The 27850-nt window shown below is 37.1% G+C and overlaps 1 protein-coding gene across 1 annotated transcript in view; it reads right to left on the bottom strand.

The window, feature by feature from the left end:
• Positions 1–9318: 9318 nt before the first annotated feature.
• LOC132172939 (protein CHROMATIN REMODELING 4) overlaps positions 9319–27850 on the bottom strand; it is a 28047-nt gene continuing 9515 nt past the window's right edge. The window contains exons 8-11 of the mRNA XM_059584502.1: positions 23663–23777; positions 13216–13298; positions 12313–12973; positions 9319–12208 (exon numbers count right to left, since the gene is read on the bottom strand). Of these exons, the coding sequence (XP_059440485.1) occupies positions 10163–12208; positions 12313–12973; positions 13216–13298; positions 23663–23777 (2905 nt within the window). The 3' untranslated portion in view covers positions 9319–10162. The remainder of the gene's footprint in view (positions 12209–12312; positions 12974–13215; positions 13299–23662; positions 23778–27850) is intronic.

The raw sequence follows: 27850 nt of genomic DNA, 5'->3' as shown, positions 1-27850 counted from the left end.
AATTTTTGAAAATTCAGGGAGGTAAATTGCCAATTTTTGAACTTCGGAATTAAACTTGAAAAACTCCTAAAACTTTAGGGGAGTATACTGCATTTTCCCCAAACAAAAAGGAAAAAAGTGAAAAAAAAAAAATTATATATATATATATATATATATATATATATATATATTTTCTTTTTCTTTTTTTATATATAACAAGAACTTGAGGCTCATTTTTGAATACTGGATTTAATGTTTGATCCCAAATCTTTAGTGTCTATGTCAGGGTTCTGAGAAAGCATAGTTTGATACAAAAATAAATAGGACTCAGTGGGACATTTGAAAAAGATAGAAAAAAAAGAAAAGAAAAGATTTTTCATGTCTGCAAGTGAATGTCTCTGCAGGGACACTGACTCAGTGAGACAGATCCATTCAATCATGTGCCACAAGACCAAACTTGTCTCTTTTCATTTGCATATAACATGTAGTTCTGGCCACCACGTGATGATTCAGAAAACCCACCTCTTAAGCATCTCCCATGGCCATCAACTTGCAGGATCCCACTCATTGACTTCTTTTATATTGCTGTCTTCTTCAAACACTACAAAGTTAACTCACTATCTACCAAATAACAAAAGTAACTGCATGTGGTAAATAAAGTAGAGAAGTGCTGCTATTAGCTACGGTTCTCATAAATTGACTTCACAATGTACGTACGTAGTATTTATTATGTCAATTATTAAAATGAGTAATCCACATGATACTATGTTTATAAGCTGACGAAATAATTCACATGATATTTACCACATCAATCACTAAGTTGTGGATTGTCACAATAAACATGACACTAACCATATTTATAAATTCACTTAACAGTTTACTTGACACTTATCACATTAGTCGTTAAAATATAAATAACATTGGAGTAAAATCATATTATATTATAGCATGTTATACCACCACTTATCTCAAAAATTTAAGTTGGTAGGAAACGGTAAATTTAATCATTTAATCAATACGTACTTTTAACTCTCTCTCACGTGTGAGCTCAAACTCAATTTTAATAAGTGAGACTCAATAAGTGTAGTATTTTAATTAAACGGAGCTGAATTAACGAAGTCAGAGTTCAAACTTATGACTTCTGTCTTTGATGCTATGTTAAATCACAATTAATTTATCTCAAAAACTTAATTAAGTTAATAGAAATAGGTAAATTTAACCATTTAATCAATACTTTAACATATCACTCATAAATTAAGTAACTAGTAATTAATCTAATTTGCCACTATTATTATCATAATATCGAAATATATGCATAATATTATCATAATAGCAGAATTTCATAAGTGGTCTTAGTTTACCACTATTTACGCTTCCGTTCTCTTCTCTCTTTTATTTTTTTCCTTCTTTTTCTCACTCTCTTTTTGTTTTTGTTTTTTTTTTTTTCCCACTATTATCATTAGTGCAATGTTTGATCCTCTAAAAATACATTAACCATAACGATTTGCTCTTAATTATCTCTCTATTTACAACAATTACAAGAATGAACATTAATACATCACCAATAAAACTTAACTCATGCAATAAGCCCAATTTATATCGGTAAAATAAAAGTCAAACAGATAATAGTGCATAGAAAACATTGGGGAAAGTTGTTGGCATAAACAAAATTAAGGTTAAAAACATGTATTCACAGACCAGTTATATTATTTAAGAGGCATGCATGTCACGATAACCCTTGTCAATTAAGAACAACAATGTGTTTAGCAGACACTTAGTTTATGGTCTTATACATAAGAAATCATAAAGCAGTTAAAGAGAAAATCATGCTGATGAAATGTATAATACAATATTAACACTTATATCACAATCATAATCATCTTTGATACGGTGTATTTGTGCCTTTATCTCCTTCACCGTAATGTTTGCGTGTCTGGTGAAACATATATATGGTACAATCCTAGTACTCTGATGTTGTACATAGCAAATTATATCTTAGTTGCTCGATCGGATCGATACTCTTTTAGATTAGAGCAATTATGCATACTACACTCATATGTCACTCATCATTCTTCTGAGCTGACGTAATAGTTCTTATCAACTTTTGGATCAATTTTTATTAAAAAATTAAAAATTAAAAAGGGATAAACACAACCACACCAGTCTAATAAAATAGAAGTGAAATAAAGATGCAATGTTTAACATTTATTATGTATAAAGACGTGATTTGGAACAGGATCATCTCCAGTTCATTTGAACTGAATAATATTCGATTAATTATATTGGGGAGATATTTTTATCTTTTCACCTTTTAAGAAAATAAAAATACACATTTAATATAATTAACTAAATATTATCGAGTTAAAATAAACCGAAAAGAATTATAATTCGACTGCTGTGCCTAATCCACATGTATTATACAAGAAGTTTCATCTTACCTTGCTGGCATTGCCATGATTGATCTGTCCAAATTATGAAAAAACTCAATTAAAGCAAGTTTCTTCTTGGAGAATAAGAATCATAAGTAACGTTGACGTTGATGGTTCAGGTGATGGATGGGTGACCCATAAGCCATATCCAATCAGTGCCGTCCATTTGATGACATTCGAGTCAAAATATTTGTGAGTACTCTCAGACTCTATAATAGTACAACACTCTCAGTAGCACTAGTGGGATACCACTGCCTCTAATCATTTTCCTTCCTCCTATGCCTTTTTCTGTTCCCATTGACCATCATGCCCTTGATTTTCTAATTCCGGTTCATATTCTCAAATATATATATATTATAAAACGGAATAATTTTAATCGATCAGGTCATGTAAATTAGGTATTTTATTCATTAGAAACAACTTCTCAACTCATGCAGCAATGTGCAGAGACTCCAATGGCTATATTATCAAAGTCATCTCCTAAATTAGCCCTCCTTGTTATCCCAATTTTGGTGAAGCCTTAGCAGCACTCCTTGCAACTTCACTGACAGTTTTTTTAAAGCTCAAGAAGTTCTCAATTGAAGGGAACTCTTTAATAGTTGTCTCAGCTTTGCAACATCCCTCCATCTCTTAGGATTGGCAAATTAAGAAAGTGATTACCGACTATTTTTTCTTCTTAATCCAGCTTTTCCTAATTGGGAGGCTAAGAAAATTTACAGAAGTACAAACTTTTACGCCCATCATGCGGCATATTGGGCCACAGCAAGAGTTTACTTGGGCTGCATTCCCACCTCCTTTTTCCCACTCTCTTCCATCCCAATTTGTAGTGAAAAAGATCCACTCCCTCTCTCTTGTAATTGCTCTCTGTTTTTTAATGCAAGGTTTGTTGAAAAAAAAAAAAAAAAAAAACCTCATCTTTGAAACATTAAAAAATATATAATTATTTACACAAAATAATTTTCCTTTTCTTAATAAAATACCTTATAGATAAAATATCAATTAATAAAACTATCGAAGTCACCGCTTATTTGGCTCTAAAAACTCTGGTGTTGATAACTTGGAAGTGAATGGTAGGTGTTGGGCTAGCACCCACACCATACGTTAAGTGGGAAGAATCTTTTGGTTATGATTAAAGAAAGGTGTATTATTCAAACAAATTTAAATTTCATATTAAAAATACTACTTTTACATTTTCTATTTTAAAAAAAATTCATTAACAATATTTTTTTGAATGAGAACAATACCCTTTTATAGATATACCTTCTTGAAATTGATGCATCCAGGTAATTTGAAATGACTAACAAATTTGCCCAGAGAGGAAAATAGGAAACTGCCAATACCGTTGAAAAAGGCTTATATTAACTTTGACAGAAATGTTTTTTTTTTTTTTTTTTTTTTGGAAGTAGCATAATTGTCATCGGACAATAAACTAGAGTGATCATATAATTAATACCCATTTCAATTTTTAATTTATTATTATTCTGTGAATTCATCATGTACTTATTTCAGGACATTTTGCTATAGCATCTCCCACATATACTGAAAATGTCACTAACATAAATTTATTGAAGTTGGTATCGGAGAAAAGGTGAAGAAAAGTTTTAGGGAAAATTACCTTTTGTTCACACGAATTACAATGCCTTATAACTTTTTTTTTTTTTTTTTTTTTTTTTTATGAACTATCAACTGTGACAATTGACTCCATGAATTACTATTTTGTGTCCAAAACTCTCAGTCAAAGGCGTTAACTCAGACGGTCTACCTGTCACTTTACCTCCATCAACTACAAGTCATTGTCACTTTGCTCCATGAATTACAGCGTATTGTTACTTTGCTCCCATGAATTACAATATATTGTCACTTTGACCGTTTGAGTTAACACTTTTGACTGACGAAATGGGCTTTTGACTGATGGAATAAGGGTTTTTTGTACAAAATGGTAGTTCATAGGGTCGAGTGTCACAGTTGATAGTTCATAGAGGCAAAATGCAAAATGCAAAATGCGTTGTAATTAATGGGGCAAAAGGTAGTTTCCCCAAAGTTTTAATTATTTGGAAATAATTACTTTTATCAAATAAGACTGGTCAGAAAAGCAGAGCATTGTGAATTTTGAACTCATATATGAAGCCCATAATTTCAGAGCTTTATGGTTTTCCATGCTTTTTCTGGTCACGTGCATGCGTTCACATTTGGATTTGCATGAAAAGTTTTCTTCTTTAATTTTTTGCTATTCTACTGATAATTAGAAAGAAAAGAAACTTGACACGTGAAACTTTTTTTAAAGAAATTATTATTTAATGTAATGTAATGTTATTTAATAGACTGTTATTTGACGACCATAATACTCATAAAAAAAAAAAAAAATCACAAGCTATAATTTTCACTGACACGACATTTTAATTGTATAACAACTGATAATTTTTGACACGACCCGCAAACCCGACACAAAATTAAAGGGTTATAAAAAAAATTAGTCCAACTCATTTAATTAGATGGGTTGGGTTAGGGTCCATCTAACCTTATACATATGTATCGACACGACTCGAACCTGACATGTGACATAATGACTTGCAATGTTTTACTCGACCCATGAACTCAATACGAACCCAATATAAAATTAGAGATCAAGTTAGGGTCGAGGGGTTTAACCTGTTTAATTAAATTGGTCAGGTTATGGTTATATAGTCTTATATACCTATGCCTTGACATAACTTGAACCTGACATGCGTACACGAATCGTCACCCCTACGAATTGTAGTCTACTAAGGGTGCGTTTGGGATTGCAATTTCGCAAAAATAATCTGCGTTTTTAAAAGATATCACAAAACGTAAGACGTTTGGCATTGCGATTTAAAAGCACTTAATTTAAAATAGGAAAAAAAAATGCGATTTTTATAAGCAGACTAAATGATGCTTATTTGAAAAGGCGCAAATTTAAACCAAATTCACGATTTGGAATATTTGGTAAAAAAAAGTTGATATTTAATATTTGATTAAAAAAAACGTACTTTTTAACATGTTTTATCAAACGCCCGATTTTAAAGAGTTACGATTTCAAAAACACAATTTTTAAAATCTCATTTACTGAAATTGCAATCCCAAACAGATCATAAATAACATTACTGGTTATTTGTACATTTTTTGTTTACCTATTTTTTGTACATATCTCGTAAATTATAATATTGTTAATATGAATTATTTATAATTAGCAATTATGATAATGGAATATAATATTAAAAAATGAAAAAGAAAATATTCAAAATAACACTCTCCTCGGTCCTCCCCTATATATACCCAAAAGAAGCAAAGCACTGGCAAATCTCTGATTGCTCCACACTTTGGCTTCCACTCACTCATTTTCCCAAATATACACCAACACATCTAGAGGGCTAGAAAAAATAATGTGGCTCCTTTGGTGGCCAAAGAACACTTCCGCCACCAAGACCGGCGGTGAATCCGGCGGCACCACCACTTCCGCAACCACAGCTGTAACCGTAACCGATACCGCCGTGTCAGCCACTTGCCGATCAGCAGGCAATGGCTTGTCGTCAGATTGTTGTTGTCTTGCGAAACTACTGAGGAAGCTGAAGAGACAGAGCAAAAAAAGCCTACGTGCGTCGACGAGCCGACAGAGTTCTTTTCAGTGCCGGTATGATCCACTGAGCTATTCTCTCAACTTCGATCCCAGTGGAAGCGGGAGCTTGTTGGATGAAGATTACCATCACTTCTACTCCTTCTCTTCCAGATTTGTCGCCAACCCAAGAACATCTTCTCCGACATTAGTGGCCTCTGCTTCTAACTAGAAACCGATGGTGATTAGCAGTACCCATGTTTTGCTTTTTCTTTTTTTTCTTTTTTTCTTTGTTCTTGTGTTTTAGTTGGATTAAATTGGTAATATATAAATATATATACATTGAATATCATGATTCATGGATTCTTCTTTCTTTTCTTAATTTCTTATAGATTTACTTGTATTTTAAGGTGGTTGGAATGTTGAAGTCATGAGTGAATGGCCAGAGAATGGGAGATACTTTTACAGTAATTTTTCTCAGATTGAATGAAAGAGAGAGAGAGAGAGAGAGAGAGATGTGCAAGAGAGGTGGGTACCATGTAGGAGGAAATTATTGAAAAATGTTGCATATCACGACTTAATACTATTTCGGGGACAAAATGCCGTGATTAATGGGAGGCAAATATATGTTTGTTTTAGAGGGAGACAGCTTTTCTTCTGAATATATATATATATATATATATATATATATGCGCGCAAAAGAAAAAGTAATGCTAGGTAGATTTACGATTGATCTACAACTTTTTTCACTACATGCTAACATGTGTTAGTTGGCGTGTGATTTGAGTGACATGTTAATAAGTTATAAAAGAGTTTGTAGACCGTCACAATTATTTTGAAGGATTTGGCTTAAGTGCCGTAAGAAAAACAGTTCAGATTTAATTTCAAGTTTTTCATGAAAAAGAAATAGAGAGCGAAAGTAAACCTAAACCATTAAAAAACTACATAGATGTTGTAGCTTTGTTTTTACAGGACCTAAATTCAATTCCTTATCTCTAAATCCTTATTTGTTTATTAAGTTTAATGGAGTCTCATTTTTTCGGTCATCTGGACTCTTATATTTGTAAAGAGTAATGTTATAAACAATATTATTATTTTACAATTATTTTTTAATATTGACATAACATTTTCAATCAATCATTGGATCCTTCTACTCATTAACTAATACACCAAAATTAAGTAAGAAAATTCTTGTCGATTAAAAAAAAAAAAAAAAAATCTTCACTTGCATTCTTTAAGGCTTTTATTGTATTTAAAACAGAAAATTTTCAATAGATTATTAAAATTAATTTCATAAAAAAAAATATATATGTCACCAGAGAAAAAATTCTTAATAATTCTAATCAATAAAATCGAAAAAAAAAAAAAAAACCCTCAACCATGTGGTGAAGGAATAGGCATATAATGAGCCACATGTAGAAGTTGTACTGTGAGTAAGACCAAATTAAATTTAATATATGTCTCTGTACTATTTACATATTTATTTATATGAGATCTTGATCTATAATTAATCTCACTCATATATACAAAAAGATATGAATATTAATGGGAGGGATGACACAACTTCATAATTGATCCCAATATATAATTCAGAACAAACTTACACACTGTTTGATAGATCATAAAATAAAAATAAAAAAGTACTTCTATTATTAGATGCAAAATAGAAGCCAGTGAACATGACAAAAGTACTGCTTTATTATAGTATTTTTCAGCAACAAGTAAAAAAGAATATATAAAATAAAATTACTCTTTGGCATATCTATTTTCTTTTATTATTATTATTTTTTTTTCAATTTACAACTGCTCAAGTAAGGGTGCGTTTAGCGTTACAATTTCATAAACAAAAAGTATGATTTTAAACTAAATTGTAGAAAATTGATTGTTTGAGATTGCGATTTTAAAAAATTGTGATTTGAGAACATAGAAAATCACATGTGCGTTTTTGAAAATGTACAATTTAGAGGGTAAATTCAAAGGTCAAACTACAATTTTGTCAAATGTTTAACTGCGTTTTTAAATCACTTTTTAAAATTGCAAACGTTGCGTTTCCTTTTATTACTTTTTGTGGTAATTACATTTTCGCCCCTATCAACTACAACACATTGTCAATTCCCTCCCATGAACTGTCAACCTTACTGCCTGACACTATTAGACTACCATTTTCTTCCCAAAACCCCATTCCATTAGTCAAACTCGTTAAGTTGGATGAAATATTCTATTTTAAACGTTAAATCTTATTAAAAAGATATAAATACCTCCAAATAAAAAATTCAAACAAAAAATATAAATATATAAAATTTATAATTTTATTTTTTAAAAAATAAAAAATAAATAAAAAATAGGGGGGTGTACAATGAGCCACCCCTAGAAGTGGCCAGGGGTGGCTCGCCGCCACCCCACCTGATCTGGCTGGGGGTGGCCCGTGAGCCACCCCTACGCCATGTGGGTGGCCGTGCCAACCCACCTCAGGGGTGGCATGCAGGCCACCCCAGGGTGGTTGTGGGTGGCGTGCAGTCAATTGGAGGGTGGTGGCGAGCCACCCTTGGCCATGTTTGGGGGCCCTCCTCCAATGGGGTGGCTACCAACCACCCCTCAATTTTTTTTGTTTTTTGTTTTTAAACTTTAAAAATAATTTATATATTTAATATATTTATTTACTTTTAATTAAGAATGACATGTATCATCATTCTATTTTATTGGTGATGGCGTGATACGCTAATGGAATTCATCAAGTATTTTGACAGAATTTGATTACAGAGACTAAGTTGTTATTTTTGCATATCCCGATAATCTCTGAATTATTATTATTTTTATTTTTATATCACACAGATGAATTTTTAATTTAGACAACCACATTGAATGATTTTGCATTTATATATATATTTTTAGTTTAAGTCTTTTTTAACTGTTTTTAATTTTAATATATTTTATTTTTTGTTTTAATTTTTATTAGTTTTTTAATTTTTAATTTTGATTTTTTTTTTTATTGAAACTGGTACGAATATATTAATAATATATATTTTTTTTAATTTGTTTAATTTTAAGGGTATTATATGTAATTTTTGTTTATAAAATTAGGGTATTTAGGTTATTTTAAATTTTTTAACAAATTTGACTGACGGAATGAAAGTTTTGAGAAAAAAATTAGTAGTATGATAGAGTCGAGCAATAAGGTTGACAGTTCATGGAAAGAAATTGACAATGCATTGTAATTGATGAGGGAAAAAGTAATTACCCAACTTTTTTTAATCTAACAAAAGAGAGTAATTGTCGTTTTAAATGGCAAGAGTCATGAAGGTGAGAGATTTGTGAGCAGAACAATGAAGAAGGGCGACATAGATTTGATGGATATTTCACTTCTCCTTGAAGACTAAAAGGAATTCATAGCTTTTTCAATGTCTCCATGAAGTGTGGGATCTCAGTGTTCTCACAACAAACTTGAAGACAAACTTTTCCACTACATGGGATCTAGTAAATGTAGCCCCGTCTGGACAAGTATGAAGAGTTCTAATGAGAATTACCTGTAAAGCAATCTCTTTGCTTTGAATTTACATTAGCACCAAACTGATTTTTCAACCCTAAAACAGCTCTTTACATTTGCAAATGTCTTGACAAAAGCATATCCACAAGAGAGAGAGAGAGAGAGAGAGAGAGAGAGAATTACATAATTGCTTCTCCAGGACTCAATCACCTGTACTTCCTTACATCTACTGCAATTACCAGCAGCAGCAGCACCAGGTAGCATTTCAAACTCTTGGATAGTCTACTCACTGCTTAGAGCTCTGTTGAGTATAAAACCAGTGGTGAGCCACATTGTTATCTTAGTCAGAGGAACTCTTACAAAGTCTGGCACCAGCTTCTTTGTTTGAATCAACCCACGGATCCGACGCCATAGCGATGAGGCAGATAATGGTCTCATCGGTCAGGTCGGACGTAAGAAGGAAGAAGAAGGCTCATGGATTGGGGCAAAGGCAATGAATTAAGCAATACAAAGCAAGCAACACTATATTTCATTTTCTCTTACAGAAACTTTACATGAGATGTCCTAATAAACCTATATGTGCTAGTTCATCACTCACTTCATCATGCCTACAAAAATTTGTGCACATTGGTGAAGAGCCTGAAACTTTAGTAGCATGAAAGAATACCTATGTTCAACTTTTTTCGCTCTCATTTATAGCTATGATTCAGGGTCACTCACAGGATGATCTGACACAGTGCCCTCAGATGATATATCATCCACATCAGGCCGTTCAGTCCGAGAGGGATCTGAATGAGTTTTACTGGAATCTCCGCTTTCCGGATGGTCTACTTTCTCCCCCCGAATTGAACCCCACATATCTAAAGGAGATCGCTGCTTAGCCTTCTTTTTTCCAAATGCATCTTGTGGGTCTGGAAATCCTACTAGATCAATAGATTTGCTTTCAATGAAGCTTGAGCTTGTCATGCCAGAAACCGATGCCATATGTGGGCCTGGAGCAACACATGATGCTACCAGCTGAAGCACTTCAGGGGAGGGGGACAATCCCATGCTTTTCTTCTTCTGCTGGTGTAAATGCGCCAAGGAGGATGATGGGTTCATCATATTTAAATTGAGAGGAGGCAGGTTCAGATCGGACTCTATCTGAGGAAGCCCTGCAGTTCCAGGGGTTGATTGTGGACGCAGTGCAAATGCTGGAGTCAATGGAATTGAGCTCGAAGCAGCATTGTCACCTTGAAGGTTTCTTTGAAAATCCTGACTGCTTCCAGCAATGTCTGGTGGGACCCACCTAGACAAATGGGACCGCCGTTTCTTTTTCTTCTTTAGAGTCCGTCTTGGATCCTTTGGTACAGAAGGAGGCGGACCTGGGATCACAAATGGAGGGATGGTTGGCTTATCTTCTCCATATAGCAAGTGAACTGAATGTGCAATTGCTGCTACAGTGGGTGGCAGATCGGGATCTGGGGGTTTTATGGGAGCACTCACAGCTTCCCGCAGCCAATGGGGTAGCTTGTCCTTTGAAGAACTACTCCCAGTTGCTTCTCCCTTTAAATGTGAAAAATTCAGCCCTTTATTAGGATCAGGTAGCAATACTGAACTGACAGATTCAGCACCTCCTAAATTGTGATGGGATTCACGCAAAATATTTAACGACCTATCCAGGAGACTTGGCAACTTCCCATACTTACTGGTTACCTTTTCATCCTCCTTCCTCTGCACAACAAAGTTGCTTGGGCAATTCAAACCTAAAGATCCCAAGCAACTGGTTCCAAAAGAATTGAGCAGAAATGGCTTGTCAATGGGTACATTTGAAGAAGTACCTGGCCGTTCACAAGGTCCAGCAGAAGATTCCCCAGGAAGATTTGCCCGAAATTTTTCATGATTCCAAGTTGGCATAGGTACAAATTGTTCATTTTGCAGTCCAAGTGGATCAGATGTTTCAAAATGTGGCAGGTTGGATGCGAGATCACCAAAACCCAATTTCATGTCTGTCAGATGTCTCTGAAATTTTGGGGGCGTAGCAAGTCTACTTCCTTGCAAAGCCCGGGCCATCATTCCATCAGAGATGCCTGGAAATAATGAAGATTTGGTAGACTTTGTTGGCTTGGTTGATTTTGGAACTGGAAAACCTGACCCATCAAAGAGCTTGAGTTGTTCCTCCTCCCACCTTGCTGACAAATCTTCTGTAGTTTTATACTTGGAAAATTTTAACCTGGGGTCTCTAAGCATGACCTCCCAATTGCCCCGTCCATGTCTACGAACACCAATCCACAGGAAATCAAGTTCATCTTCAGACCAGCTTTCTATTTTTGATTTCTTTCTAAACATGTTGCTTGATCCAGAACCAGTCCTCATCATTATGTTTTCAAGCACCTTCCTATGGTTTTCAGGAAATGAGGAAAATGTGGTTGGCATCTGTCCCAGATCCAATGTGGGAGGCACCTCCCTCTCTTGCTGATTATATCTTCCTGCATCTTGTGCCTGGAATTTTAAGTTGGGCAGCAACGATATGGTTGAGAGGTCTTGTGTAAAGCCATTAACAGCTTCAAGTTTGCTACCCAATGATAAGCTAGGCAAGTAGTCAAGATGTGGAGTTGGCATAGTCTTTGCTGAAAGCGGGAATCTAGGCAGCATTTTTTCATCAAATGGTAAGCTCGGCAATGCCATCTTTTCTTGAAAATTAGAGAAAGTAGAACCAGAACTTTCTAAACGTTCAGAAGCTTTTCCTTGGACAGCCCGAGGGCACTGCATACAGAAAAAGCATCGCAATTATGCATGTATAAAAGCTGATAGCTACACGACAATCACAAACTGAGAGAGAGAGAGAGAGAGAGAGAGAGAGAGAGTACTGGAATATATGGGGAACAGTTATCTGGGATGCTGTTCTTAAGCCGCTGTTGCAAAATTTCTGCAGAAACATCTATTTTTTTTGCTTTTTCTAAGATAGAGTCGTGATTTTTAAAATCTGTCTCAATCGAAGTCCCAGGGCAAGGAGCTAGACTGAAGGGAAACTCTGGTCCAGTTCCTGGTTTAATTTGTCTGCCATTTGATCTTGACAAGCTCCGATATGATGACTCTGCTTGACTAGCATTGGGAGCGCATAGCCCCAGAACTGGTAACAAGTTATTGGTGGGCAATGAGTTTGTGTAGTTCGTGCTTTGAAAATGGTGACTTGGAAGGAAAATGTCAGGAGACGGGTGACCATGTGGATTAACCGGAAAATCCAGATGACTACTCATTTTGTACATTGATATTCTGCCCAGCCTTAAAGGCGAGTCCATCTTGCCCTTTGAAGCATCTTCTGGCTGAACAAATTTTTCATCCTCCAAGTCAATTACTGAAATCTCCTCTCTGATATGTTCATGTGATTCAGTCACATCCCCTTCTTTGGGATTGGTGGAAGGACATTGAGGAAGTGAATCAGGCCCAGCCAGTCCCTCAACAAGACGAGATTCTTCAATTGCATTCTTTTGAGCAAGCCGTTCTTTCTGTCTAGCACGAAGTCTAGCACTGTTCAATGAAACTGAGAGAGTGAATTGACGAATCCAAAAACAAACTTGACTTAACTAGTTAAGGGTGACAAAATTTGTTCGAATCATGTATAATTTTAAAAATTGAAAGTTACAAAGCATATCACAAATTTTTTTAAAAAAATATTAATACTAAGCAAAATTTCAAAATGTTCTGATAATCTCATAATGAGAGAAAAGGCTTCCCAAAATCAATCACAGTATAAAAGAATTTGAACCTACAATTTTGCTTTTAGAGCACGTCCTGCTGGCGTATACTCCCGCTCGGGCTCCGGTTCTGGCTCTCGTTCCTCTTCACCACCACTCTGCTTTAACAAACTACCAATTAGAGCACTCTACATAAGCAGGAAAAATAAGCAACTTTGATGCAAGTACTGGCACATATTTTTAAAATTTTTGCAAAATCATTGATAAAAACACATTTCGAGCCCAGATGGTTCAGGTAATTTAATCTGAGGAAGAAATTACTTTGCACCAATCATCAAAGTAATCTGATTCAATTAAGAAAAATTACAGAAAATATGTTCAATTCCATAAAAAATGCAAGTGGAGGTCGATGAAAGACACGATTGCCATGGATTCATCAGAGGATATGGCTCTCAATAGAGCTACTAGCAAACAAGTTGAATAGATTTTTGTTGCTATATGTGTGTGTCAATGTGTTTCCAAAACATTAGTCAATCGAGCTACAAAAACAAATATTTACAAATTTCTCTTAATGGCGGAATGTTTTCTTAAAGAATATGTAAGCTATAAGGTGCTCGTTATTAGATAATCACTTATTCTTAAACATCATGCAGAATGCAAGAACAAAATTGCCAGCATTTTTCTTTTGGGTATTTGGCTTTTTGGCAGCACACGTTATACTAAGACAGTATTCCTAATGGTTTTCAAGATTATACAGATCAACCTCTTCTTCTTGTACCAAAGATCTTACCATTTCCAAAGGAACTAGAATCACATCCCTTTTCAATTTCCATTCAAGAGATTTATGTGTTTCCACACCCCTTTGAGACCTATAGAAATGGACAAATTCCTTTCTTATAGGAACACATACAAGATTCATCACTACAAAAAACATAAATGGTAAGGATAATCTCACTATTGACTACTTCATTTATGAATTTCATAGTAATAGAAAACCAAGTCCGACTGAAATAGAATTAGTAATTTGCTATCCCCTTGCCTAGCATGCAAAGATTTACCTCCGTGGAAAAGAGGACTCATTCAAATTGACATGAGAGCCCAACTATTTTAAAAAAATCTCTATTTCAGTGGATTTCTTCACAGCTATGAATTTCATTGAAGTCAAAAATGATGCAGAAAGAATCTTTGGCTCTTCCAATATCAATAGGTTGAGCCACTTCCAGGATCAGAAAGAGAGTACTTGGACTCTCCCACTAACTAAAAAGTGTATAATGCAGAATTTAACTAGGGTTCGCGGAAACAACAGACAAATACTCCTGTACTTCCAAATATGGCTATCGATACAAAAGATTCCCCTAAACAATTCTGGTTCATTACCTAGTGCTGGTCCTATTTAAGTGGAGTCTTGGGAGGCGTGGATTAGATACAATCCTACCCTTCAATATTTTTGCACAAAGTGGACCGCTCAACACTATTACCATTGCATTGCCATTTGACCTTTCTTGTGCTTTTGGAACTATGCCTATTCCTTCTTTTGTACGTTTATAGAATTTCCAACCCTTAGATTGTCAATTTCTTAAAGGAATAGGCATAGTGACAAAAGTACGAGACTACTCATACAAAGATTAAATAATAAGGCAACGAGGGGTTGCATTCCAGATGAGACTACTACTTTCTTTTCCAATTCAATCTCATTATAAAGAGCAAAATGGCGCAACCCAAATACACGGAGTATACATGAGAGACACCCAACTATGGAGAAAATGAACACAATTCCAAAAACTCTAGAAAATTAGAAAATTGAAGGTAATTGTGAGCCACCGTCCAATGATAGAGGAATTTGAACATGAAAACTTGTAACTCTACCATTGAGCACTCACAATCTTCAAAGTTCTGCGCATTACATTCCTGCCAAACAGACCACATTAAGCACAAGGGACCATCCTACATGCTTCTATAATATGGTGACTTCCAAACTGACCCCTCCAACGAGCCAACTCCACCACCCGATGGAGCATTACCCACACTCTACCACCCTAATGGGGCAGCAGTAATTCAGATTTGTGATAAGAGTCACAAACGGCAGCCACATCAATGTTGACCTCATTTTTTACCTTCTAGTTCTTCCCACGACAATTTCTTCGCTCTCCTTAAACAATTTTTCTCCCTCCCCCTTACTGTCACAACAGGATCAGAGAATGCTACAAAGGAGGAGTAAGGGATGGACCTGTAGAGGGAGAGCAAAGCGAGGAGAGGGTTGAAGAGGTAGTGAAAAGGAGGGCATTGGAGAAAGAGAAAGCTGCATACTGGAGGGAGTTGAAGTAGGGAAGGTAGTAAGCCACAGCTGGGGTTGATTGTCATGTCCAGGTGATGGTGTTTATAGCTTCATCCTTGAGTCAAGGCTCATATGAGTTTGAGGGGAACAGGAAAGAGGGCTGATTGGAAGGCAAGGATAGTGGTGGCAGAGGCAGAGTAGAAGGATGAAGGCCATTGGATGGTGGACTAAGAAAACAAAAATAGATAACTTGTGAAGAAGGGCCTTCTACATGGTAGGCTGAGGAGGCTGACATGGAATGGTGTGGAGGAACTACAGTCAAGTAAGCACAAATATACTTCACAAATATATTATATTGTTACAAGCTTTAAACGAGAATTAAACAAGTCGAATTGCGTTAATAGATGAGCTTAAACGAGTTGAGCCAGTTTATATGAGCGTGGTTCGTTTAATAAACAAGCCTAAATTTTTGTTCAAACTTGGTTTGTTTGATAAATGAACCAAGCTTAAAGCGAACTTATAAAGCTGAGCTCGAGCTGTTCATGAACAGCTCTTATGATTTTATTGTCTATAGCAAAAATACTCCAACATGGGAAAAATATTAATTTTGTTACATTCATGCACTGATGAGTGTCACGTTAGTAAGAAGTTTCCATCTAGAGTTGAACCCAGACCCTTCTCAAAGAAGCAGAAGCTCATGTATTTTTTACCTATATATGAGACCAACTCCAGACTTGATAAAGAGGCCAGAAAGCAGCCTCGGCATCCTTTGGATAAGTGTTAAAGTATTCATTAAATAATTAAATTTACTAAGTTTTTAGGATAAATGGTGATTTAAGAATGGTATCAGAGCCAGAGGTTCTGAGTTCGAACCCAGACTCCCTTAGTTCACTCCTATTTAAATCTAATATTTCACGTGTTAGACCTCATCTATTAAAAAGAGAGTTTGAGCCCACATGTGAAGGAGAGTGTTAAAGTATTCATTAAATGATTAAATTTATCTCTTTCTATGAGCTTAAGCTTTTAGGGCAATTGGTGATTTAACAATAAGGATAACTAAGGAATGCACACTAAAAAGCTGTCCCCATTTTAAATAAAGCATGTTCCTGGAAAGGAACTCCACCACATCTTACTTCAGACAATTAGACTGTTTCATGGTAAAGCCAATAATTTCATTTGACCAGGCAAAAGTTATTATACAAAATCAGGCCTGATCAATCTCCAATAAAGCTATAAATTGTGTACATCAATACCATGTTTTGTGTATTGATGTGCACATGAGGTATTGCACATGCTGTATTTGGCAGCAACCTACTTCTTTGCTTGACTTTCTTCCTCTTTTGAATTTTAGATCGTAACTTTCATGTGAACCTTTAATATACACCAGTGTACTGAGGTGTCTCCTCATTCTAACAAAAATCATTATCTATCCCTACAAAATAAAAGGAAAAAAAAAAAAGCAGGTAGGAGACACCCCAATGCACATCAATTGAAAGACAAAACATAAGATGAAATCTCTGATCTAATTTTTTTTTTTTTTTTTTTTTTTCTTTTATTTGCATTTCAGGCATGGAGTCTGAAATAAGAAAAGGTAATCACTTGAGAGATGTGGCTGTACGGTATGTCATGCAGCCCTTGAAGGGTCTAGGCTGTCTAGCTTTAGCTTCGTCAGAAAGCGGTTTTATCATTTTTGCAAGTTCTGAGACAATAATAGTCATCAAATTAAGGGGTTCATACTCGAATAGCATAGTAATGATCATTGGTCTAACTAGAGCTACATAGGAGTAACAGATGCAGAAATATGACACATTGAAATATAAATGCAAACTAATGATGGATGTAAATCACCTCTTATAGCCATTTCAATGTCTAATATTCAATCTGGACTCTTTCACAGCTATTTGCAGCTCAAACCATTAGGCTCTATCTATTGATAATCTATTAGTCTTCTTAAAGCATACTTGGATGTACACAAGATTGAAGGGGGTCAATCAATCGGTCATTAAATTTTTTTGCTCATTTTCTTGAGATCATCTCCTGGCAGAACCAAGGGATTCCCTATCCTTTAGTAACAATGAGTACACTCTAAACTATTTTTTATTTAATATGTAATAAATTTTATTTTATTTATTTATTATTATTTTTTTTTTTTATATAAAAAACAATGAGCTACATTTAAACTCTACATAAAAGAAACAATGAGCTACATTTAAATTCTACATACATCGCACAGAATGTACATCAAACATAGAAAAGAAAAGGTATAGAAGAAATCGGCAAAAATATCAGCCTATCATAATCCAACCATTAAGAAGTGAAGCAACCTAAAAAGAAGTGGGTGGCAAATTCGGTAATGTCAATGGTAGTCATTGACATGAATCGTTCACATGAGTACAGAGCATCATTAACCACAATATTAAAGTGCAAGTCTCCATCTAACTCACCTTTGATTCCATTTAGGCAACCATTTCTTTCTATTAGAAGAATGTATTAGGGTTTGAGGGTAGTTTGGTCATTGATGTATTCTTTAAGCTTATATAATAATATGTTTGAGGTACGCTACATAACATGGAACGAGCCTCCTCTTCTCTCTAAACCTTCTTCATGCAAATCTCTCAACATGGTATCAGAGCCTAGGATTTATACATTTTCCTAATATCTTGTGTTTCTCTTTCTTCCCAATTTTTTTTTTTTTGTTTCTTTTCCCGTTTCTATTCTTTTCTCGTCTCCCATTCATCTTGCTACTAATCGAAGGCAATTGAATTACTGGACTTCAAGCCCGTGGTAGGAGATGGCGCCAAGTTCACCATCGCCAATGGTGTGATCTCGCTGTCATCTCCATGGTTGGATTGGTCGTTGTTGACAAACATGTGCTCGTGACTGCTAGGTCTTAAGTCGTCGTTGATGGTTGGTTGGCGTCGTCGGTAGGTGCTGTCTGTGGTGATTGATACTCTTTGCGGTGGCCGAAGATAGTAGTTGGGTGTTTTCCGGCACGGTCTGGGTCTCGCCGGCAAGGTTTGGTTGTCGCCGGCAGCTCTGTTCGTTGTAGTTGGGTGTTTTCCGGCACGATCTGAGTGTCGCCGGCACGGTTTGGTTGTCATCGGCAAGGTCTGGCAATCTCCGGCACTGTTCCAGCGGTTTTCATAGAAGAAGCTGGGTGTTTGGCTCCAGGTGCTTGCTGTCGCGTATTCGGGATAAGGATATCCCAACCTCAAACCGGGATAAGGCTGTCCGTGTTTTGGTTTCCCCTGGTCCAGTCCGGTTCAGACATATTTTACCGCCAGTTCAGCCTGGTTCAGTCCATTTTCCAGCCAGTTCAGGTCAGTTTTTTGACAATTTCTCTCGGTTCCTTCCGGTTCACTATGGTTTAGACCTATTTAGCTCAAATTCAGTCCAGCTCAAGTTAGTTTATGACGAATTTTCACGATTCTGCCATGGTTTGAGTTGTTTTTAGTTGACATACGTTGCTGTCAGAAAGTTTTGCTTCGAGTTGGGGCTGTTTTGTGTGAGTTTTTTGCCTATTTCTACTTGGAAGTTCGTTGGTTGGTGGGATCATGTAGATGTTTGCATATTGTTACCACATTATGGCCCTTCCTTTAGATTTAATTACTTCTACTTCTATGGGTCCGGCTATTATGATACTTGTGAAACTTAATGGAAAAAATTATGTTTATTGGTCGCGATATGTGGAAGTACACTTGAGAGGGAAAGGTCTGTATTCTCACTTGGAATCCGAGCAACCTCTGGAAAATAGCTCCAAAAGCCTTTGGGACCAGGCTGACAATTAGATTATATCTCTTATGTTGAATAGTATTAAGCCTCACATTGGATCCTCATGTCTCTATCTTCCTACTGCTAAAGCAATTTGAGATCATCTCCAGCATATGTATTATGGTACTTGGAACATCACTCGGATTTATGAGGTGTCAACGATATTTTGGACTTGAGCAAGGTGCTCAAACTGTAGATGAGTACTACAATAAGGTTGTGGCCATCTGTAAGGAAAGAGACATGTATCAGCCGCTCTCCACTGACTTGAAGAAAATGGAAAAGCAACGTTAAGATGTGAATGTGGTTCAGTTTCTTCTCGGCTTGAAACCTGAGTATGAGTCTGTTCGTGCGCAGATTTGGGTGGTTCTGACCTCCCATTGCTTCCTGAGGTTTTTTCTCGGCTTCAGCGTGCTACTATTTTTGATCATGGTTCTTTGTTGAGCACGGAACGTAATGGTGATCGTATTGCTGCACGTGGTAGTTATGGTAGTTCCCATGGGGGACGTGGCAGTCGAGGTGGTAGTGGCTTTCATGGTGGACGTGATTTCCGAGGAAGTGGTCGCATTGGAGGTCGTGGACCTCGCAAATGCACTCATTGTGGCTGTATTAATCATTCTGTGGAGTTTTGTTGGGACTTACATGGCACACCATTTGGGTTTGCCAATCAGGTTGCTTCTCATGAGGATTCTCCAGCCCCAAATGGACCACTTGTTAGTTCAAGCTCAACTCTTGAGAATGATCTCATCTCCATTCCGAAAGATGAGTATGCTCAGTTCTTAGCCTATAAGCAGGCTTCTTCCTCTTCCACTGCTACTCTTGCTCAGTCAGGTACTGCATCTCATTGTCTTTTATCCTCCACTAGCAACCCGTGGGTTATCGATCTGGCGCCAATGAACATATGACTGGTTCGTCTACTTCCCTCTCTGATTATCAACCTGTTGTATCACCTAGAAGTGTCACCCTAGCTAATGGTTCCCTATCCAAAGTGGTCGGCTCAGGCACTACCCATTTGAGTCCTGACATTGAGTTGTTGTTTGTTCTACATGTTCCTAGTTTTCCTTTTAATTTGTTATCTATTAGTCAAATCACAAAAGCCCTTAACTATTCAGTTAGTTTTTATCCTTCTCTGTGCATTTTTCAGGATCTCAAGACAAGGAGGATGATTGGTATGGGGCATGAAGTTGATGGCTTATATTATCTCAATTTAGCACCTACACCTCCCTCTCGTGCGTTGCAGTCGTTGGCCTCCGCTCTTCAGTGGCATTGTCGTCTTGGTCATCCTTCCCTTTCTACGTTGAAGCATCAAGTCCCAAGTCTTCGTCATGAGTTGTTTGTGCCTTGCGAAGCTTGTCAACTTAGTAAGCATCACTGTGTCTCGTTTCCGTCACATGTTGTTAGTAGGGTTTCTAGTGCTTTTGAGTTGGTTCATTCTGATGTATAGGAGTCCCATTAATATAGTAGCCAATAAATTCCACTATTTTGTGACCTTTGTGGATGATTTTTCCCGTATGACATGGTTATTTTTAATGAAAAATCATTCCAAGTTATTTTCTATTTTCCAAACTTTCCGCAATATGATTAAGACTCAATTTGCTCAGAAAATCTGTATCTTGCGTTCGGATAATGCTAAAGAATATACATCTCGTTCTTGCCTCTTATTTGTCTGATAAAGCCATTATCCATCAAACATCATGTGCTCACACTCCACAACAAAATGGTGTGGCTGAACGCAAAAATCATCATTTATTAGATGTCACACGTTATCTCTTAATTCATATGCATGCTCCCAAACTCCAAAAGAACATTTTTGGAGTGATGTTGTCCTCACTGCTTATTATTTAATTAATAGGATGTCCTCCTCAGTCTTAGATGGTACCTTTCCCCATTCTCTCTTATATCCTTCTTCATTCCCGTTCTCCTTGCCATTGAAGGTTTTTGAGTGTGTCTGCTATGTTAATAATTTGGGTCCCAGATTTGATAAGCTTGACCCTCATGCTACTAAATGTGCCTTCCTTGGGTATTCCACAACCCAAAAGGGATACTGTTGCTATAGTCCGGTTCTTCGATGCTACTTCACTAGTGCCGATGTCACATTTGTTGAGTCTCTCCCCTATTTTCCTACTACTACCTCTTTGGGTGACTTTTGCCTTGAGCCTGATGTCGAGTCTCTTCCGCTGCCTGTTCTTCTTCTCTTTGCGCCGGACTCTCCTTCTCCTCCAATCTTGCTGCCTCACCGCCAGCCTACTCCACTCCAAGTTTATCAACGCCGGCTTTGACCATCAACTCCTGCACTGCCATCATCATCCTTATCGTCTCCAGATCCGCTGCCTCCACATCTATCCGACCACTTGCCTATTGCCCTATGTAAAGGTAAACGTTCTTGCACTACCCAACATCCTATCAGTCACTTCGTCTCCACTAGTTCTTTATCTCCTACACTTTCTTGCTTTATTTCCCATCTCTCTAGTGTTTTTATTCCTAAGACAGTGCAGGCTGCAATATCTGACTCTGGTTGGAGGCAAGCTATGGAATTGAAAATGAAGGCCTTGCATCACAATGGGACGTAGGAGCTTGTTCCCTTGCCACTAGGGCTGAGCAAATTTCCGATTAACAGACTTCCGACCGATTTTCGACCGATTTCGACTGACACCAACCGCTACCGACTAGATGGCGAACAATAGGCGGCATGATTTTTTTTATTCCGAATTTTTTGGTTCAGTGGGCGGAAGAGGTTTTTTAACCGGACCGACTTTACCGACAAATTTGCCACTTTTCCACATGCCGACATTACCGACACCGACTTTACCGACCGCATTTGGTTCGAAATGCGAAATAAAATAAAATTTGATGGAATAAGTCGGTGAAATAACCGACTTTACCGACATTGTCGGTTTGAAAGGCGAAAATAAAAATTTTCTACCGAAACCGACATTACCAACCGACGCTCAGCCCTACTTGCCACCTAATAAGAAAATTGTTGGTTGCAAATGGGTCTACACAGTTAAGTTTCATCCTGATGGTTCGGTTGAAAGATTGAAAGCTCGATTGGATGCTAAGGGCTATACGCAAATGTATGGTATTGATTATGATGACACCTTTTCTCCATTAGCCAAAATTTCATCTATTCATGTTCTTATTTCCATGGCTACTAATGTTGATTAGCCATTGTTTCAATTGAATGTCAAAAATGTCTTTCTACATGGGGACTTGAGTGAGGAAGTTTATATGGAGCAACCACCTGGGTTTGTCGCTCAGGGGGAGTCTCAGGGCTATGTTTGTAAATTAAGAAAGGCATTATATAGTCCCAAGCACCGCGGGCATGGTTTGGAAAGTTTTCTGAAGTGGTATTGAAGTTTGGTCTTCAGAGATGTCAAACAAATCATTCGGTATTCCACTTACATACTAGTGCAGGCTATATTCTCCTTGTGGTATATGTAGATGATACTGTCAGAGATGTCAAAAATGACCTGTAATGACAATCAACCTCAATGTGTTTAGTCTTTTCTCTAAACCTTCATCATACAAACCTCTCAACACTTTCCTTCCTATGAAACCAAAATATCAGTAAAATGGGAAAGGAAGAATTTCCCTTGTTTGTTTTGCCCCGAGTAGTTAGGTGATTCCTTTTGTATACTTCTGGTGTACTTAGAGGTGCCTTACACTTTTAATGAGATTAGTTTATTACTTATTTAGAGAGAGTTCTCATTTTTTTTTTTAACAAATGAAAATGAAATTGGTGTGTGCCCACAGAGACAGAGAGAGAGAGAGAGCACACACAGAGAGAGTTCTCATTTTTTTTTTTTTTTAAACAAATGAGAGAGAGAGAGAGAGAGAGAGAGAGAGAGAGAGAGATTTAGCAAAAATGAGAATAAAAGAAAAGGTGAAAAAAAGCCTGTCCTTGAGTTTGTGCTTAACAGAGATAAAAACTAGAAGTTGCAGTGGATAGCACAGGCACATACATCACCTAAATTCATTAAATTAGGATGAATAGAAACCTAGTTCCATGTGATATGCAGTTTCCAAGTTCAGAAACATATACTGGTGTTGTGATAATCCATAACTGAAAGAATGAAAAACATCAATGTATGATACTTTCATCCCCATAAATTATAACACAAATCAAAACGAGGGCTGAATGTGAATACAAATTAATTTTCTTAAAATAGTTACAAGATTCAAATGTAATTTTCCCGAGGCATAGGAGTTGTTGCAACACAAATAAGCACAATGGCAAAATAGAAAAGGAAAGAGGAGCAAGCTAGCATAAGCTCAACCAGTCAGTAACGAGGTAAGAATCACTTCTGCACAAGGATTTACGGTTTCATTAAGAAACTATGAGAATGATTAATATGTATCATTGTTGGAAACAACCTTTCTAATTCTAGTCACATCTTCATTAACATCACTGATAACATACAAATATTAATTAGACTTGGAAAACCCCCATGCTTAAAAACCGAAAGCAAATAAAAGTACCTCACTCAATGTTTCACTTGGGTGTGGAGCATAAGCTTCCCTGTAAGAAACAGCTTTTCGCTGGCGCTTCCCTCGACCAAGGGCTGCTTCCTCCTCCACTTGATATTTCTCCCACCTACAAAGCATATAAATATACAGAAAGGAATTCAAGATAACAGTTTTAAAACTTCTAGTCACCATTTACAAATTCAGTGTTTTCCATGAATAAAAGCCTAGTAGATTAACTAGTACTTAATAGCACATTCTTCATGTGGTGAAACTTTTTCTGCTACATATAGTATCCAGCGTTGGTACCTTCTCTGCTTTAATGCTATTTCCTACTTGTTTCATAAATAATAAATCTGTTTATTAATTTATGATTACCAGCTTTTCCTTCTTTTGCTTAAAAGGGAACATATCCATCATGTTCAGATCCAGGATCAAATGCGGTCTAACTCTAATTAATGAAAATCAGATACAATTGCCGGACATCTATTTAGGGCTCCAAACAGACCAAGACATTCATGAATAACTTGGGCTCAACTTAGTTCAAGCTTGTTTACTTAATATGAGCCAAGCTCAAGTCAAATGTTCAAGCTGATTCACACACAAGCTAAGCTCAAACAATTCCCGTTTCAGCTCAAAAGGAATCATGAACGCAATGGCATGTTAGAACTTTTGATGCAGTTAAAAAAGGGCAAATAATGGCATGTTAATAGGCAAGATGTGAAATGAGTAATAATATTTACATCTATCCTAAATAAACTTGCAAGAATGCAAAAGGAGACAATCGTAAACAAACTTGACAAGAGGGACTTCATCAAATGCGTTCTCCCCAAGTACCATTGTGGAAGCAACCAGATTCTTTTGAACAATATTACGTAATTAAGCCACCCAAGACAAAAAGAAGCAGCTCATTTACAGACTCAGCCAAGCTTGAAATAAATCTAGAAACTTGAATTAAGCTTGAATGGAGCTTGAACATAGGTTGAATTCAACAAGAGAAGCCTGAACACTCCAATATTTGGTTTGCCTTGATTTTTTTTTTTTTACACTTTTTTTTATAAGTAATTGGCAAATATCATTAAAAGCGTAAAGGCACCCCTAAGCATACAAGAAATATACAAGAGGAAGCACCTTAACCAGAATGAGCTAAAAGAACAAAGAAATTACTAATAACTAATTGTTATAGTGAGAAACTAGGCAGCTGTCTAAAGATACAAACTTTTGAAGAAAAATAATTTAATCTCCTCCAGAGTTCTCTCACAGTCTTCAAAACATCTGTCATTTCTTTCTCTCCATATACACCATAAAAGGCATATAGGCACTATCTTCCACACAGTAGTACTTCACATATTGCTAGTAGTCCACCAACAAGCATACAAGTTGACTACACATTTAGGCATAACCCAAGACAAACCAAAATGACTGAAAAAGGCAATCTAAATGGCATAAGCCATGTCACAATGAAAAAGAAGAATGTTCACGGACTCCCCATCCCTCTGACACATGCAACATTTGTCCACCACAATGACGTGCCGCTTCCTAAGGCTATCCATGGTAAGGATATTACTTAGACCCGCCGACCAAGTGAAAAGGGCCACCCTCAAGGGAACCTTAATCCGCCAAACAATCTTCCAAGGGAAACAGTAGCCTTCACTACAAATCAAGGAACAATGGAAGAATCTCACGTTAAACTACCTTTTTTGGAGGAGACCCACCACAACTTATCTTCACTACCTCGTCTCACTCTAAATGAATACAACACCTTGAAGAATGAGGCTAAGACATCCACCTTCAAATCATGAGCCGCTCTAGTAAAGCTTATGTTCCACTTATTGGAACCACCAAAAAACTTCCAAGTGAGCTGCAATAGAGGCATCATTTGTGCAGGCTATACCAAATAAATCTAGATAGGCTTCCTTAAGGGCTACATCCCCACAACCAATCATGCCAGAATCTAATCTTGGAGCCATCTCCCACCTCAAACCGAGTGTGCCATGAAAAATTTCCGAATCCCTTGTAATATTCTTCCATAACCCCACCCCAAATGCACCAAATGGCTCAATAGAACACCACCCACCCCACAAACTGCCAAATTTAAAGTCCACCACCACTCTCCACCAAGCCTCTCTCTCATGTGCATAGTGCCAAAGTCATTTACCTAAGAGAGCACAATTGAACAACCGCAAGTTCCGAAATCCCAACCTCCCTTCGAGAGTGGCGAACAAACCTTAGACAAGCTACCCAGGTGATATTTGAACTCTTCACCTAGCCCACCCCAGAAGAAATCATGTTGAAGCTTTGCCATACAGTTTGCAACACTCGCAAGGAGAGGAAAGAGATACATAAAATACGTAGGCAAATTGGAAAGTGTGCTCTTAATAAGGGTAACCCTACCACCCTTGGACAAGTACATTCTTTTCGAACTAGCCAACTGTCGCTCTATCTTTTCAATAACACTGTCCCAAATGTTTAGCCTTGTAGGAGGCCCCCAACGGTAGGCTGAGATACTTCAGAGGCAAAGAGGAGACCCCACAACCTAAAATACCCACCAACCCTTCCACATGATCTACATTTCCCACAGGAACCAATTCTAACTTAGCCAGGTTAATCCTTCAAACCTAAAGCAACTTCAAAGCAAAGGAAAGGAATAAGCAACACAAAAGAGGAAGATTATCTAAATTAGCATCACAGAATATCAAAGTATCATCAATAAAAAGAAGGTGAGAGCAAACAAACCCACCAAAACTACCCACAAAGAAACCAGACAACAGCTTCCCACTCACATCAACAAAATCATTCTACCCAAAGCCTCCATCACAAGGAGAAACAACAAAGGGGACAAAGGGTCCCTTGTCTCAAACCTCATGAACTACTAAACAATCTTGTAGGAGTGCCATTCGCCAAAACCGAGAAATGCACAGAAGAAATGCAATGAGCTATCTAAGAGCACCATTTCCTCCCAAAGTCACACCTCCTTAGCATATACAACAAAAGTCCCAGTTGACATGATCATAAGCCTTTTTTTTTCTTTTTTAATAAATATGTGATTCATTGAAAAGTGCAGAGGGGCGCAACTATAGCACACAGGAAGTATACAAAAAAAGGCCCCACTAAAGACAAAAAAAGGAACATAAAGATAAAAATTGAGGCATAAGCCTTTTCTAGATCCATTTTGCAAATAACACCCAACTCACCAGAACTTAACCTACTATCAAGGCATTCATTGGCGATAAGAACAGGATCAAGGATTTGCCTACCTCTTATGAATGCATTATGACTTAGAGATAACCTTTTCCAACACCATCTTAAGCCTGTTTGCTAGTATCTTAGTAATAATTTTGTAAATGCCCCCCACAAGACTAATTAAGCAAAAATCCTTGAGGCCAACAGCCCTTGGAGACTTCGAAATGAGGGCAATAAACGTAGCATTAAGGCTTTTCTCCATCACCCTTTGCCCCACATAATCAAAATACCACCTGAAGCCCCTCTAGAGTCTAAGCAACATCAGTCCACATGAAGACATCCCCACAAGCTTCGCACAATACTACGAGAAATGACCTCAAGCTTAGTTTCTTGAAAACAAACAATATCCACCTTCCATTCTCTAAGCAAGTTCCTCACCCTCAGACATTTCCTCCCCTCATTCAACCCTCTCACGTTCCAAGAAAGTAATCTAGACTTCATAATTGATGGAGCACTCCAATCTTCTACGAGAAAGGCCCCTATCATTGTCTTTTCCAAGGCTTGAACTCTCACCTTCAGTATCATAATTGATGGAGCACTCCAATCTTCTTAGCTCCCTCCCTACTGCATTTAGTAAAAGAAGCCGAGTCCTCAAGATGACGATGCTCTTCAATAACTGTCAGAAGAGCCATAAACTGCTCCTCGTGACCCACACATGAGACCCCCAAGAACCAATAGATCTCCTTCACACTTTGTAAAACCAATTCATAAACAGTCAAAAAAGCCATAAACTGCTTTATAGCGATGGCAGTTGTACGAGCTTAGCAGGTTTTCCAAACTAACTGAACCCTAAGGATGGGTTTGGGATTTGATTAAACGGGTAACTAACATGGCTTTGGGCTTAAAGTTGGACGGTTTGGGTTTTAGGCCTTATTCTTTTGGATACAATGTAGAAATTTCAGAAGTGGATGGGGCAACTTATCACTAAGTGCATGTGTCACAAACTAGCAGTAATAGAGT

The sequence above is a fragment of the Corylus avellana genome, chromosome ca2, assembly GCF_901000735.1.
Source record: "Corylus avellana chromosome ca2, CavTom2PMs-1.0".
Classification (NCBI taxonomy): Eukaryota; Viridiplantae; Streptophyta; class Magnoliopsida; order Fagales; family Betulaceae; genus Corylus; species Corylus avellana.
Note: the sequence above shows the minus strand (reverse complement) of the source record. Positions and strands in the feature narration are given on the sequence as shown.